Here is a 17,282-nt window from a genome sequence, read left to right as displayed (position 1 = left end):
CCAGATCTCTCTAAACATCAATTTTCCCCTGGACTTTTCCATTTGCTGCATTGTCTGCTCTTGAATTAGGTCTTCCAAAATGCATCACCTCACATTTGCCTGGTTTGAACTCCTTCTGGCATTTATCTGCCCAACTTTCCAATCTGTCTATTTGTGCCACACAAATGCCAGGCTATGACCATCACCACTAAGAGAAATCTAACTCCCGCCCCTTGACATTCCATCACTGAATCCCCTAAATCAACATCGTGGGTGTTATCATTGATCAGCACCTCAACTGAACTCACCACATCAATGTCTACAAGAGCAGGCCAGAAGCTAGGAATAGAGATAGTAGGAGAGGCTTCTAGGAATACTGCTGCCAGTAACTCACCTGCTGCCTACTCAAAGATTGTTCACTATCTACAAGGCACAAGTTCGGAACGTAATGGAATACTCCCCTCTTGCCTGGTCGAGTGCAGTCTCAAAACCCTCAAGAAGCTTGACACCATCCAGGACAAAGCAGCCAGCTTGAGTGACATTACATCCAGAAGCATCCACTCCCTCCACCACCAATGCTCAGTAACAACTGTGTGTACTATCTACAGGATGCACCGCAGAAATTTGCCAAAGACCCTCCAGCAGCCCTTCTAAACCCATAACCACTTCCACCTAGGAAGACAAGGGCAGCTGACATTTGGGAACACCGCCACCTCTGATGTTCCCCTCTAAGTGACTCGCTATCTTGATTTGGAAATATAATCGCCATTCCTTCACTGTGGCTGGGTCAAAATCCTGGAATTCCCTCCCTAATTGTATTATGGGTCAACCCACAGCAGGTGGACTGCAGCGGTCCAAGAAGGCAGCTCACCACCACCTTCTCAAGGGCAATAAGAAATGCTGACAGCCAGTGACACCACTTGCCACGAAATGAATAAAAAAAATTTCAATCGAGTCCTCAAACTACTGACACTTCTGCTAAAACATTTGAAAACTGTGCAAATGAGTTAAGTGTTTAGGAGCTTTTAAATATCAGTGTATCAAAGTATCAAGCTTTGAAATCTGCCTGTAAGATTTTATACGATGGAGATACCTAAAACACGTCACAACAGAAATTTTAAACACAAAATCCACAGCCTACCCAGCAGAAAAGTTCCCTGTGAATCAAATTTAGCAAACCACGGAGACAAATTGGAGTTACTGGAAGTCTATGCCAATTAATTAAGTCTAGACATGCAATACCAAACCACAAATGGAGAGTCTGTACTGGAAGGCCGGAAACAAGCAGCATTAGTAAAATCCAAACAATGCATCAATATATTGAGGTAAGAATAGTAATTAAAGAATGCAAAGCATAGTTGTCGAAATTTGAAAACAAAAATAAGAAATAAGTGAAGTTACTGCATTAGAAGACACTGTTCCGATAATAGGCACACCCAATTCATTAACCTTGACTTTTTTTTCTCTCTAGTGATGATGTCTTTCTGACTATTCCAAACGTGTTTTACTTATAATCTAGGTTTCCACCAGTTACATTGTGTTAACAAAAGAACTTGCCTTTATGTAGTACCTTGGAGTTTAGTGAAGCTTCCCAAGGCTCCTAAGATGCTGCCTGGCCTGCTGTGTTCATCCAGCTCCACACTTTGTTATCTCAGATTCTCCAGCATCAGCAGTTCCCATTATCTCTTCCCAAGGATTTCCCATGTTCACAATCAAACAGTGTTTGATAGTACATATGCAGATATTAGGACATGTTTCCAACTGTTTGGCTGGAGATTTAGATTTTTAGGGAAGTACCTGAAGATGGAGGAAGGGAGAAAGAGGGAGGTTTATCAAGAGAATTCTGGAGATTGGGAACAAGTCAGCTGAGGCATGGTCACCAATGGTGAAGCAATGACAATTGAAGAGGAAGCATAAACCTGAACTATAAGTCAGTCTAAAACCAGTGGTGGAAAAACTACTAGAAACTAAAAAACCTGCATTTGTACCTCACAACCTTTGGACATGTACAGGAAGCATGAAGGTAATTTTGAAGTGATGTTTTTTGACAAACAACATTTTTTTTTCCTTTATTCATCCACAAATGAAGGCACCACTGACTAGACCAGCATTTATTGTCCATCCCTAGTTGCCCTTAGGGATGTTAAGAGTCAATCACATTGCAATGGGTCTGGAGTCACATGCAGGCCAGACCAGGTGAGGATGACAGTTTCCTTCCCCTAAAGCTCATTAGGGAACCAGATGAGATTTTCCCCCAACAATGGATTCCTGATCATCATTAGACTCTTAATCCCAGATATTCATTGAATTTAAATTCCACCATCTGCTATGGTGGGATTTGAACCTGGGTCCCCAGAACATTACCTGTGTGTCTGGATTAACAGTCTAGCAAATAATACCACTAGGCCATCACCTCCCTTAGTGCAGGGATTCCCCAAAACATCAATCTGATAATGGCCAAGAGAGCGGTATCTGCTGATGAAACTGGGAAACTTTTGGTAGATGTAATTCAATCTGAATCAACATGAAGTGATATACTTTGAAAAAAAAAACAAATTTGAGAGATAATCTAATCTAAGCGGCACTGCTTTGAGGGGAGAGCAAGCACAGAGGGATGTCCTACATCTGTAATTTCTTCCATAAGACACAGGAGCCAAGGCAGGCCATTCAGCCCATTAAATCTGCTCCACCATTCAATGAGATCTTGGCTGATCTGAAAATCCTCAACTCCACTTTTCTGCCTTATTCCCATAACTCTCGATTCCCTTGCTGATTAAAAATCCATTTTTCTCAGCCCTGAATGTACTTAATGACTGAACCTCTACAGCCCTGGTGTGGTAAAGAATTCCACAGATTCAGTACTTCCTGAGAGAAGAAATTCCTCCCTATTTCTGTCTTAAATATGTGACCCATTATTCTGAGGTTGTGTCCTGTGGTCCTCGGCGCTCTGACAAAGGAAAACAACCTTTCCCCATCTATGCTGTCAGTTTCCTTCTACAGTCCAAAGATGTGCAGGTTAGAGTGGATTGGCCGTGCTAAATTGCCCGTAGTGTCCAGGGATGTACAGGCTACAGTTAACTGTGAGAAATGCAGGATTGGGGATAGGTTGGGGGTGAATGTTAGGATGGGATGTTCTTCGGAGGGCCAGTGTGGACTCAGTGGGCTAAATGGCCTGCTCATACACTGTAGAGATTCTATGATTCTATTTTCCCTAATAACCTTATGTGGTTTAATAAGACCACCTGTCATTCTTCTATATTCTGATGCACACAGATCAGATCTACTTAACCGTTCCTCTTAAGATAATCCCTCAATACTGGGAATCTGCTGCACAAAACTTCTTCGGGCAACTTTTAATTTCAGGGCATATTTCTTCAGATAAGATGCCCAAAACTGATTACAGTATTCCAGCTGTAGTTTGACTAGTGCCGTGTAGTTTCAGCAAAACCTCCCTTTCATTAAACTCCATTCCCTTTGAAATAAAGACCACTATTCTTTTTGCCTTCCTAATTATGTACTGAAGCTGGATGCTGTTTTTTTGTGATTTATGCACAACTATGCCCAAATCGTTCTGCGCTGTAGCTTTCTGCAGCCTTTCTCCATTTAAATAATATTCACTTCCTCTATCCCTCCTGCCAAAGTGCATAATGTCAATTTTCCTACATTATATTTAGTCATTTTTTTTGCTGATTCATTTTATTCAGCCAAATCATTGAAGTATGTTGCAATAATTGTGATCCCTAAACTGATCCCTGCAGCACTCCACTAGTTATTGCATTCCTGAAAACAAGCCTCTTAGTTGAACTCCCGCTTCTCTATTAGTTAGCCAATCATTTGTCCATTCTAATACACTGCCTCCAACACCATGTACCTTGATTTCATTACGTCTCCTCAAGTGTGGTACCTTGTCAACCACCTTATGAGATTCCAAATATATTATACCTGCTGCTTACCTTTTATTTAAGCTCTGCAGACACTTTGAACCATCCCCACCTCTTGCTTTCCCACCTTTCTTTTTCATTTGCAAACTTAGTGATAGTACATTCTCATTCCCCATCCAAGAATCAATGCACGTTGTAAATAACTAAGACCCCAGCATTGATCTCTGAAGGACTCCACTTGTCACTGCCTGTCATTCTAGAATTATCCTCCTTATTTCAACTCTCTGTCTTTTACTAGCTAGTTAATCATCTATTCATGCTCATAGCTACGACTAAAAACACGAGCCCGTATCTTACATGTAGCCTTATGTGTTCTATCGTGTCAAATGCCTTCTGAGATTCCAAATATATTACATGTACTGCCTTCCCTTTATCTATCCTGCTTGTCACCTCTCCAAAGAATTCTGATAAATTTGCCAGGCCTGACAGATCAATGGTTAGCACTACTGCCTCACTGACCCAGGGACCGGGGCCAATTCTGCCCTCGGGCAACTGTTTGTGTGGAATTTGCACATTCTCCCTGAGTCTGTGTGGGTTTCCTCTGTGTGCTCTGGTTTCCTCCCACAGTCCAAAGATGTGCATGGTTAGGTGAGTGGCCATGTTAAATTGCCCATAGTGCTCAGGGATGTATGGATCAGCCATGGGAAATGCAGAGTTACATAGATGTGGATGGGTCTGTGTGGGACGGTCTTCAGAGGGTCATTGTGGACAGATTTTTGTTGATTGTCATCATCACTCCTAGGAGCTTGATGTTCTTGACCATCTCTACCTCAGCTCCATTGATGTAGAGAGGGGCATGTCCTTCCACTTGCTTCCTGAAGTTGATGATCAGCTCTTTAGTTTTGCTGACATTGAGGGTTACGTTGTCATCTTTGCATGCTATCCTTTTGCTGTTTTCCGCCTTGCCATTGTTTGATATTAAATACCGCTTCCTGGATCATCTCCAAGTTTAGTGATTTATTATTGTTCACTATGCTGGTAGGATAATCGACGTGCAGACTCCTCCTATATATTTCCATCCTATTGACACAGTAATGCAATTCTGTTACTCAAAGTTAATGATTTCAGTTCCAAGAAAAGGTGTTACAAAAGGCAGTATTAGAAATTGTAATTTCCGTATTGACTGAGCCAGCCCTCGGAGCCAGGCTGTCTCAAAAAGACAGAAATCATATGACACCAGGTTACAGTCCAACAGGTTTCTTTGAAAACTCAAGCTTTCAGAACTTCACTCCTTTTTTAGGTGTTAGTGAGAGAGATAGTATTCATAGAACATAGAACGTAGAACAGTACAGCACAGAACAGGCCCTTCAGCCCACGATGTTGTGCCGACCATTGATCCTCATGTATGCACCCTCAAATTTCTGTGACCATATGCATGTCCAGCAGTCTCTTAAATGACCCCAATGACCTTGCTTCCACAACTGCTGCTGGCAACGCATTCCATGCTCTCACAACTCTCTGTGTAAAGAACCCGCCTCTGACATCCCCTCTATACTTTCCTCCAACCAGCTTAAAACTATGACCCCTCGTGCTAGCCATTTCTGCCCTGGGAAATAGTCTCTGGCTATCAACTCTATCTATGCCTCTCATTATCTTGTATACCTCAATTAGGTCCCCTCTCCTCCTCCTTTTCTCCAATGAAAAGAGTCCGAGCTCAGTCAACCTCTCTTCATAAGATAAGCCCTCCAGTCCAGGCAGCATCCTGGTAAACCTCCTCTGAACCCTCTCCAAAGCATCCACATCTTTCCTATAATAGGGCGACCAGAACTGGACGCAGTATTCCAAGTGCGGTCTAACCAAAGTTTTATAGAGCTGCAACAAGATCTCACGATTCTTAAACTCAATCCCCCTGTTAATGAAAGCCAAAAGGAATAAGAGAATGGTCAAAGAAAGAGTAGGGCCGATCAGGGATAGCATAGGGAACTTGTGTGTGGAGCCTGAGGAGGTAGGGGAAGCCCTAAATGAGTTTTTTGCTTCTGTCTTTACGAAAGAAACGAACTTTGTAGTGAATGAAACCTTTGAAGAGCAGGTGTGCATGCTGGAATGGATAGAGATAGAGGAAGCTGATGTGCTGAAAATTTTGTCAAACATTAAGATTGACAAGTCGCCAGGCCCGGATCAGATTTGTCCTCGGCTGCTTTGGGAAGCGAGAAATGCAATTGCTTCGCCACTTGCGAAGATCTTTGCATCCTCGCTCTCCACTGGAGTCGTACCTGAGGACTGGAGAGAGGCAAATGTAATTCCTCTCTTCAAGAAAGGAAATAGGGAAATCCCCGGCAATTATAGACCGGTAAGTCTCACGTCTGTCGTCTGCAAGGTGTTAGAAAGGATTCTGAGGGATAAGATTTATGACCATCTGGAAGAGCATGGCTTGATCAAATACAGTAAACACGGCTTTGTGAGGGGTAGGTCATGCCTTACAAACCTTATCGAGTTTTTTCAGGATGTGACTAGAAAGGTTGATGAGGGTCGAGCTGTGGATGTGGTGTATATGGACTTCAGTAAGGCATTTGATAAGGTTCCCCATGGAAGGCTCATTCAGAAGGTCAGGAGGAATGGGATACAGGGGAACTTAGCTGCTTGGATACAGAATTGGCAGGCCAACAGAAGACAGCGAGTGGTAGTAGAAGGAAAATATTCTGCCTGGAAGTCAGTGGTGAGTGGGGTTCCACAGGGCTCTGTCCTTGGGCCTCTACTGTTTGTAATTTTTATTAATGACTTGGACGAGGGAATTGAAGGATGGGTCAGCAAGTTTGCAGACGACACAAAGGTCGGAGGTGTCGTTGACAGTGTAGATGGCTGTTGTAGGCTGCAGCGGGACATTGACAGGATGCAGAGATGGGCTGAGAGGTGGCAGATGGAGTTCAACCTGGATAAATGCGAGGTGATGCATTTTGGAAGGTCGAATTTGAAAGCTGAGTACAGGATTAAGGATAGGATTCTTGGCAGCGTGGAGGAACAGAGGGATCTTGGTGTGCAGATACATAGATCCCTTAAAATGGCCACCCAAGTGGACAGGGTTGTTAAGAAAGCATATGGTGTTTTGGCTTTCATTAGCAGGGGGATTGAGTTTAAGAGTCGTGAGATCTTGTTGCAGCTCTATAAAACTTTGGTTAGACCGCACTTGGAATACTGCGTCCAGTTCTGGGCGCCCTATTATAGGAAAGATGTGGATGCTTTGGAGAGGGTTCAGAGGAGGTTTACCAGGATGCTGCCTGGACTGGAGGGCTTATCTTATGAAGAGAGGTTGACTGAGCTCGGTCTCTTTTCATTGGAGAAAAGGAGGAGGAGAGGTGACCTAATTGAGGTATACAAGATAATGAGAGGCATAGATAGAGTTGATAGCCAGAGACTATTTCCCAGGGCAGAAATGGCTAGCACGAGGGGTCATAGTTTTAAGCTGGTTGGTGGAAAGTATAGAGGGGATGTCAGAGGCAGGTTCTTTACGCAGAGAGTTGTGAGAGCATGGAATGCGTTGCCAGCAGCAGTTGTGGAAGCAAGGTCATTGGGGTCATTTAAGAGACTGCTGGACATGCATATGGTCACAGAAATTTGAGGGTGCATACATGAGGATCAATGGTCGGCGCAACATTGTGGGCTGAAGGGCCTGTTCTGTGCTGTACTGTTCTATGTTCTATGTTCTAAAACACCATATGCTTTCTTAACAACCCTGTCCACTTGGGTGGCCATTTTAAGGGATCTATGTATCTGCACACCAAGATCCCTCTGTTCCTCCACACTGCCAAGAATCCTATCCTTAATCCTGTACTCAGCTTTCAAATTCGACCTTCCAAAATGCATCACCTCGCATTTATCCAGGTTGAACTCCATCTGCCACCTCTCAGCCCATCTCTGCATCCTGTCAATGTCCCGCTGCAGCCTACAACAGCCCTCTATACTGTCAACGACACCTCCAACCTTTGTGTCGTCTGCAAACTTGCTGACCCATCCTTCAATTCCCTCATTCAAGTCATTAATAAAAATTACAAACAGTAGAGGCCCAAGGACAGAGCCCTGTGGAACACCACTCACCACTGACTTCCAGGGAGAATATTTTCCTTCTACTACCACTCGCTGCCTTCTGTCGGCCAGCCAATTCTGTATCCAGACAGCTAAGGTCCCCTGTATCCCATTCCTCCTGACCTTCTGAATGAGCCTACCATGGGGAACCTTATCAAATGCCTTACTGAAGTCCATATACACCACATCCACAGCTCGACCCTCATCAACTTTTCTAGTCACATCCTCAAAGAACTCAATAAGGTTTGTGAGGCATGACCTGCCCCTCACAAAGCCGTGTTGACTGCATTTGATCAAGCCATGCTCTTCCAGATGGTCATAAATCCTATCCCTCAGGATCCTTTCTAACACCTTGCAGACGACAGACGTGAGACTTACTGGTCTGTAATTGCTGGGGATTTCCCTGTTTCCTTTCTTGAAGAGAGGAATTACATTTGCCTCTCTCCAGTCCTCAGGTACGGCTCCAGTGGAGAGCGAGGGTGCAAAGATTCTCGCAAGTGGCGAAGCAATTGCATTTCTCGCTTCCCAAAGCAGCCGAGGACAAATCTGGTGCGGGCCTGGCGACTTGTCAATCTTAATGTTTGACAAAACTTTCAGCACATCAGCTTCCTCTATCTCTATCCATTCCAGCATGCGCACTTGCTCTTCAAAGGTTTCATTCACTACAAAGTTCGTTTCTTTCGTAAAGACAGAAACAAAAAAACTCATTTAGAGCTTCCCCTACCTCCTCAGACTCCACACACAAGTTCCCTATGCTATCCCTGATCGGCCCTACTCTTTCTTTGACCATTCTCTTATTCCTCACATAAGTGTAAAATGCCTTTGTGTTTTCCCTAATTCGTTCTGCCAAGCCTTTCTCGTGCCCCCTCCTGGCTCTCCTCAGACCATTTTTGAGCTCCTTCCTTGCCTGCGTGTAATCCTCTCGAGCTGAGCTTGACCCTAGCTTCCTTCACCGTATGTAAGCTACCTTCTTCCTTTTGACGAGAAGCTCCACCACTCTCGTCATCCAAGGTTCCTTTATCTTACCCCTTCTTGCCTGTCTCAGAGGGACATATTTACTCATCACTCCCAACAACTGTTCCTTAAACAGTCTCCACATGTCTATAGTGCCCTTACCATGAAACAATTGCTCCCAGTCCATGCTTCCTAACTCATGTCTAATCGCATCATAGTTTCCTCTTCCCCAATTAAATATCCTCCCATTTTGCCTAATCCTCTCCTTCTCCATAGCTATGCAGAATGTGAGGCAGTTATGGTCACTATCACCAAAATACTCTCCCACCACAAGATCTGATACCTGCCCCGGCACATTTCCGAGTACCAGGTCTAGAATGGCCTCTCCCCTCGTCGGCCTGTCAACGTACTGCGTTAGGAAACCCTCCTGAACACACCTTACAAAAACAGCTCCATTCAAATCTTCTGCTCGAAGGAGGTTCCAATCAATATTAGGAAAGTTAAAGTCACCCATTACAACAACCCTACTGCGTCCACACTTTTCCAAAATCTGTCGACCTATGCTTTCTTCAATCTCCCTGCTGCTATTGGGGGGCCTGTAGTAAACCCCTAACGAGGTGATTGCTCCCTTGCTGTTCCTAATTTCCACCCACACTGACTCGGTAGGCAGATCTTCCTCGACAATGGAAGCTTCTGTAGCTGTGATACCCTCTCTGATTAGTAGTGCTACACCCCCTCCTCTTTCTCCCCCCTCCCTATTCTTTTTAAATGTTCTAAACCCTGGAACATCCAGCAACCATTCCTGCCCATGAGAAACCCATGTCTCTGTTATGGCCACAACATCGTAGCGCCAGGTACTGATCCATGATCTAAGTTCATCACTTTTATTCCTGATACTGCTTGCGTTAAAGCAAACACACTTTAACTGATCCCTTGGTTCCTTCCCAGGAAAATCCTTCCCACTAGCTGGTCTACCCCTTGCTACAGCCTCAACTGCATCAACTATCACCTCCGGTATACAGCTCAGGTTCCCACTCCCCTGCCATACTAGTTTAAACCCTCTCGAACTACTTGAGCAAACCTTCCACCCAGGACATTGGTCCCCTTCCAGTTCAGATGCAACCCGTCCTTCTTGTACAGGTCCCACCTTCCCCAGAAGGCATCCCAATTATCTACATATCTGAAGCCCTCCCTCCTACACCAGCTGCGTAGCCACGTGTTAAGCTGTGCCTGCTCCCTGTTCCTCACCTCGCTATCTCGTGGCACCGGTAGTAAACCAGAGAACACTACTCTGTTTGTTGTGCTTTGCAGCTTCCATCCTAACTCCCTGAAATCACTTTTTATATCCTCAATCCTACTTCTGGCTATATCATTAGTGCCAATATGTAACACGATTTCTGGCTGTTCTCCCTCCCCTTTTAGAACCTTATACACCCGATCGGAGATGTCCCGGACCCTGGCACCAGGGATGCAACATACCTTCCGGGAATCCCGATCCTGACCACAAAATCTCCTGTCAATTCCCCTAACTATCGAGTCCCCTACCACGAGTACTTTTCTATTCTGACCCCTTCCCTTCTTTGCCACAGTGTCAGGCTCAGTGCCAGAGAACTGACTACTATGGCTTTCCTTTGGTAGGTCATCCCCCCCCAGCAGTATCCAAAACGGTATACTTATTGCTGAGGGGAATGCCCACAGGGGATCTCTGCACTGTCTGTCTGTCCCCTTTCCTCCCCCTAACTGTAACCTATCTATCCTTGTCCTGAGCCTTAGGAGTGACCAACTCCTGGTAACTCCTCTCAATTACCCACTCTGCCTCCCGAATGATCCGTAGTTCATCCAGCTCCAGCTCCATTTCCCTAACACAGTTTTCAAGGAGCTGGAGTTGGGTGCACTTCCCGCAGATGTAGCCAGCGGAGACGTGTGCCATGTCTCCCAACTGCCACATTCTGCAGGAGGAGCAAGCAACTGCCCAGCATCCATACCCCACTTATCTGAACACCCACTCAGTACTAAAGCAGAAAGCTTACTTCAAGTAATAATAACAAATTAATAACAAACTTATATTCAATGGAGAAAGTTTAGAATGAACCTTACCTTATTAACTAGGTTAGAGGAGGAGGGCGGTTGGGAGACATTACAGTTGGAGAGTCTCGGGTTTAGCTGCCTTGCTGATATATATGGTCACTGCTTTCCTTCCCGGCTGCCCCTCTGGTCCTCGTCACTTCCTCCGCTGCTCCCGCTCCTTCTGTGAAAGAGAAAAACACCGCTGCCCGCTACCGGTAAGTAATTTTAAAAATAAACTGCTTTACCTTAGCTGCAGTCTTCCGGGTCCGATTTACCTCCGCTGCTGCTCGCACTCAAAATGGCCGTTGGCATCGAAGGGTGAGTATTTATACTCACTGCTTTCCTTCCCGGCTGCCCCTCGACACCGAATTTATAATTAAAATATCGAGAGAGAGAGAGACAGAGAGAGAGAGTGTGTGTGTGTGTGTGTGTGTGTGTGTGTGTGTGTGTGTGTGTGTGTGTGTGTGTCAGTGTATAGTGTGGTGGAGTCACCTGTAGTGTGACACGAACTCAAGATCCTGGCTGAGGCTGTCCTCATGGGTACGCAACTTGCCTATCAGTCTCTGTTCACCAACTCTATGTTGTTGTGTGTCCTGAAGTCTATCTTGGAGGGCATTTACCTGAAGATCCAGGCTGAGTGTCCTTGATCACTGAAGTGCTCCCTCACTGGGAAGGAACATCCCTGTCTGGCGATTGTCGTGCAGTGTCCATTCATCCATTGTTGTAGTTTCTGCATGGTCTCAGCAATGTACCATGCCTTGGGACATCCTTGTCTGCAGTTTATGAGATAGACAACATGGCCAAGTCCCATGAGTGTCTGCCATGTACACGGTGGGTGATGTTTCCACATGGGATGGTAGTGTCCATGTCTTAGATTACATGTGTGGAGGTGGATGAACACAGCAGGCCAACAGCATCTTAGGAGCAGGAAAGCTGACATTTCGGGCCTAGACCCTTCATCAGAAATGTGGGAGGGGAAGGGGGTTCTGAAATAAATAGGAAGAGAGGGGGAGGCGGATTGAAGATGGACAGAGGAGAAGATAGGTGGAGACGAGACAGACAAATTAAAGGGATGAAGCCAGTAAGGTAAGTGTAGGTGGGGAGGTAGGGAGGAGATAGGTCAGTCCAGGGAGGACGGGCAGGTCAAGGGGGCAGGATGAGGTTAGTAGGTAGGAAATGGGGGTGTGGCTTGAGGTGGGAGGAGGGGATAGGTGAGAGGAAGAACAGGTCAGGGAGGCAGGGACGAGCTGGGCTGGTTTTGGGATGCAGTCGAGGAGGGGAGATTTTGAAGCTTGTGAAACCACCCACGCCCTCCACCTCCTCCAGAACTTCCAATTCCCTGGTCCCCAACACCTCATTTTCACCATAGACGTCCAGTCCCTATACACCTGCATTCCCCATGCAGATGGCCTAAAGGCCCTCTGCTTCTTCCTGTTTCACAGGCCCAACCAGTCCCCCTCCACTGACACCCTCATCTGCTTAGCCGAACCCGTTCTCACCCTCAACAACTTCACTTTCGATTCCTCCCACTTCCTACAGACAAAGGGGGTGGCCATGGGTACCCACATGGGCCCAAGCTGTGCCTGCCTCTTTGTAGGTTACGTGGAACAACCTCTCTTCCGTGCTTACACTGGCCCTAAACCCCAACTCTTCCTCCGTTATATTGATGACTGTATCGGCGCCGCCTCTTGCTCCCCAGAGGAGCTCGAACAGTTCATCCACTTCACCAACACCTTCCACCCAACCTTCAGTTCACCTGGACTATCTCTAACACCTCCCTCACCTTCCTGGACCTCTCTGTCTGCATCTCGTGATACCACCTAGAAACCGATATCCATTTCAAGCCCACCAACTCCCACAGCTACCTGGAATACACCTCCTCCCACCCACCCTCCTGCAAAAATTCCATCCCCTATTCCGAATCCCTTCACCTCCGCCGCATCTGCTCCCAGGATGAGGCAGGAAGTGCTACACCTGCACCTACTCCTCCACGCTCACCCCATCCCAGGCCCAAGAAGACTTTCCACATCAAGCAGATGTTCCCCTGCACATCTGCCAATGTGGTATACTGCTTCCGCTGTACCTGTTGTGGCCTCCTCTGCATCGGGGAAACCCAGCAGAGGCTTGGCGACCGCTTTGCAGAACACCTCCGCTCGGTTCGCAGTAAACAATTGCACCTCCCAGTCACGAACCATTTCAACTCCCGCATTCCTCAGACGACATGTCCATCCTGGGCCTCCTGCAGTGCCACAATGATGCCACCCGAAGGTTGCAGGAACAGCAACTCATTTTCCGCTTGGGAACCCTGCAGTCCAATACTATCAACGTGGATTTCACAAGCTTCAAAATCTCCCCTCTCCCCACTGCATCCCAAAACCAGTCCAGCTCGTCCCTACCTTCCTAACCTGTTCTTCCTCTCACCTATCCCCTCCTCCGACCTCAAGCTGCACCCCCATCTCCTACCTACCAACCTCATCCTGCCCCCTTGACCTGTCTGTCCTCCACGGACTGACCTATCTCCTCCCTTCCTCCCCACCTACACTCACCTTCACTGGCCCCATCCCTGCCTCTTTGACCTGTCTGTCTCCTCTCTACCTATCTTCTCCTCTATCCATCTTCGATCCGCCTCCCCCCTCCCCCTATTTATTTGAGAACCCTCTTCCCCTCCCCCATTTCTGAGAAGGGTCTAGGCCCGAAATGTCAGCTTTCCTGCTCCTAAGATGCTGCTTGGCCTGCTGTGTTCATCCAGCTCTACACCTTGATATCTCAGATTCTCCAGCATCTGCAGTTCCTACTATCTCTATAGATTACACCTGCTAGTTTCTTCGTGCCTTTTTTCTTTTCTGAACTTGACTCATACGGGTTCTACATCTTCTGATCCAAGTTCATTCCTTGCTGTTGAGTTTATTCCCCATTGTACTAACAATGCTATCCCAGCACACATTTCTTCCTGACTGCCCTGTTGAAAAGTAACATTGCCTTGGATGTTTAGTTCCCAGCTTTGATCTCCTCGTAACCAGCCTCAATTCCTTGAAGTGGTAGCTGAGTTGTTCACGAGGCATAAAGATGTGCTGAGGCTGGTGGTCGGCCAGTGGCAACTCTGGAAACAATGTTCAGCACCAATCACGATTCCTCACTTACTGAAGCAGTCCACATTCGAATTCGATAAGATCTGGATAATATCCAATTTTGGGCTGACAGGTAGCAAGATTTTTTTGTTTTGCAATTTCCACCCTAAGAAAGTCCAGGTAACCACCCTGACTTGTGTAAAATGTGTAAGTTTCTCAGCAATGCACTGAAGAATTGCAAACCCTATATCAGTCGGGTGAGATTTGCTAAAAATAAGGGGCAAATGCATGGAAATCTGTGAGTTGCCACTCCTCAGTGAGATGTAGAGCTCACTTTAAAAAACCAATTTCTTGACATCCAATACTATATTTTCCTCCACTAAGGGGGTGGCCATGGGCACCCGCATGGGCCCCAGCTATGCCTGCCTCTTTGTAGGTTACGTGGAACAGTCCCTCTTCCGCACCTACACAGGCCCCAAACCCCACCTCTTCCTCCGGTACATTGATGACTGTATCGGCGCCGCCTCTTGCTCCCCAGAGGAGCTCGAACAGTTCACCCACTTCACCAATACCTTCCACCCCAACCTTCAGTTCACCTGGGCCATCTCCAGCACATCCCTCACCTTCCTGGACCTCTCAGTCTCCATCTCAGGCAACCAGCTTGTAACTGATGTCCATTTCAAGCCCACCGACTCCCACAGCTACCTAGAATACACCTCCTCCCACCCACCCTCCTGCCAAAAATTCCATCCCCTATTCCCAATTCCTCCGCCTCCGCCACATCTGCTCCCACGACAAGACATTCCACTCCCGCACATCCCAGATGTCCAAATTCTTCAAGGACCGCAACTTTCCCCCCACAGTGATCGAGAACGCCCTCGACCGCGTCTCCCGTATTTCCCGCAACACATCGCTCACACCCTGTCCTCGCCACAACGGCCCAAAGAGGATCCCCCTCGTTCTCACACACCACCCCACCAACCTCCGGATACAACGCATCATCCTCCGACACTTCCGCCATCTACAATCCGACCCCACCACCCAAGACATTTTTCCATCCCCACCCTTGTCTGCTTTCCGGAGAGACCACTCTCTCCGTGACTCCCTGGTTCGCTCCACACTGCCCTCCAACCCCACCACACCCGGCACCTTCCCCTGCAACCGCAGGAAATGCTACACTTGCCCCCACACCTCCCCCCTCACCCCTATCCCAGGCCCCAAGATGACATTCCACATTAAGCAGAGGTTCACCTGCACATCTGCCAATGTGGTATACTGTATCCACAGTACCCCGTGCAGCATCCTCTACATTGGGGAAACCAAGCGGAGGCTTGGGGACCGCTTTGCAGAACACCTCCGCTCAGTTCGCAACAAAATACTGCACCTCCCAGTTGCAAACCATTTCCACTCCCCCTCCCATTCTTTAGATGACATGTCCATCATGGGCCTCCTGCAGTGCCACAATGATGCCACCCGAAGGTTGCAAGAACAGCAACTCATATTCCGCCTGGGAACCCTGCAGGCTAATGGTATCAATGTGGACTTCACCAGTTTCAAAATCTCCCCTTCCCCAACTGCATCCCTAAACCAGCCCAGCTCGTCCCCTCCCCCCACTGCACCACACAACCAGCCCAGCTCTTCCCCCCCACCCACTGCATCCCAAAACCAGTCCAACCTGTCTCCACCTCCCTAACTTGTTCTTCCTCTCACCCATCCCTTCCTCCCACCCCAAGCCGCACCCCCATCCACCTACTAACCTCATCCCACCTCCTTGACGTGTCCGTCTTCCCTGGACTGACCTATCCCCTCCCTACCTCCCCACCTATACTCTCCTCTCCACCTATCTTCTTTTCTCTCCATCTTCGGTCCGCCTCCCCCTCTCTCCCTATTTATTCCGGAACCCTCACCCCATCCCCCTCTATGATGAAGGGTCTAGGCCCGAAATGTCAGCTTTTGTGCTCCTGAGATGCTGCTTGGCCTGCTGTGTTCATCCAGCCTCACATTTTGTTGTCCTATATTTTCCTCATTGTCTTTGGCAATTTTTTTGCTATTACTCATTATGCTTAAGGAAAATTATATTGGTTAAGAAAATAATGGTTTTTTTCTTTCTGAAGAAAATATAAGTCACCCTTTATTCATTTGCAGGATGAGGGTGTCACTAGCCAAGGAGTATTTATTGCCCAAAGTCAACCATGTTGCTGTGAGCCTGGAGTCACATGTAGTCCAGACTGGGTAAGGATGGTATTTTCCTTCTGCAAAGAGCATTAGTGAACTAGAGGGGTTTTACCCCAACAATCAATTCACAGTCATCAGTAGACTGTTAATTCCAGATATTTATTGAATTCAAGTTCCACCATCTGCCGTTTTGGGATTCAAATCCAGGCCCCCAGAGTGTTATTTGGGTCTCTCTAAAGTAACAACCAGTGATAATACCACAAGACCATCACTACATGTTTGTAAGGAGTCTCTAAAACTAACTCACTCATCAAATTTTAAAATAAAATCAAAATCCAAGGTTACTCATTGTCAGGGTTATATTTTCCTGAAGCATGCTAAACTTTGATAGATAATCTTTACAATCCTGTGATGTTTACAATAAGATTGAGCTGTTCTAAGAACAAGCATATTTAAAGAAGTGATCAGATTTCATGGCTTATGGGAGGGAGGTTCCAGGTAATCAGTAGTGAAATTCCAGAAAATGTTGACATCATCACATACACGTACAGTCCACTGGGTTGCAGCATCTGAAACTGGCATAAAACAAGCTCATTCTGAATTTTCAACACTAATTTCAGAGAGTGAGGAACTTCCAGGATCGGAGCTGCAATGGACCCTATCATTCTATTCTCATTGCTGTGCGTGGTTGCCAAAGGTACAGTAATAGTAATTCAGTAAGTAACAGATTCCTGGGTCAAGACTAACTCATCTAAGTGATGGACAGTGTTTTAAGTGAGAATTTATTGTACAACCTCAGCAAATAGTCACTAAATAACCTTTCTTTTCCTGTATCATAAACAGCTCTCAAAGTGAAAGTGAAAACTTGTTGCTGTGTAAATCTTGTTATTGGTTAATGTTTTAACATGCAATTTAGAAATATTAGTGCATTATTTTTAAGGGGTTGGTGGATGGAAAGATAGCAAGAAGGAATAAATAAATGCAGTGTTTATAGCTTTGAAATTGTTATTCTGCATTCAAAGCAATGTGTAGACATCTGAGTTCTAACTAGAGAACAATATGTCTGCGTGTGGATGTT

General features: G+C 46.4%; 1 protein-coding gene across 5 annotated transcripts in view; it reads left to right on the top strand.

Moving 5' to 3' along the window:
- LOC125457394 (disintegrin and metalloproteinase domain-containing protein 12-like) overlaps nucleotides 1-17,282 on the top strand; it is a 130,441-nt gene that overhangs the window by 58,892 nt on the left and 54,267 nt on the right. The window contains exons 1-3 of one of the 5 annotated variants that reach the window (XM_048541563.2): nucleotides 1,062-1,304; nucleotides 16,175-16,261; nucleotides 16,825-16,901. In XM_048541563.2, coding sequence (XP_048397520.2) covers nucleotides 16,856-16,901 — 46 coding nt within the window. In that variant the 5' untranslated portion in view covers nucleotides 1,062-1,304; nucleotides 16,175-16,261; nucleotides 16,825-16,855. Of the gene's footprint in view, nucleotides 1-1,061; nucleotides 1,305-11,156; nucleotides 11,177-16,174; nucleotides 16,262-16,824; nucleotides 16,921-17,282 lie in introns of those variants that run through there. The other 4 variants (XM_048541571.2, XM_048541555.2, XM_059650410.1 and 1 more) reach the window with 4 other exon arrangements.

The sequence above is a fragment of the Stegostoma tigrinum genome, chromosome 1, assembly GCF_030684315.1.
Source record: "Stegostoma tigrinum isolate sSteTig4 chromosome 1, sSteTig4.hap1, whole genome shotgun sequence".
Taxonomy (NCBI): domain Eukaryota; kingdom Metazoa; phylum Chordata; class Chondrichthyes; order Orectolobiformes; family Stegostomatidae; genus Stegostoma; species Stegostoma tigrinum.
This window is presented reverse-complemented; position numbering and strand designations above follow the sequence as displayed.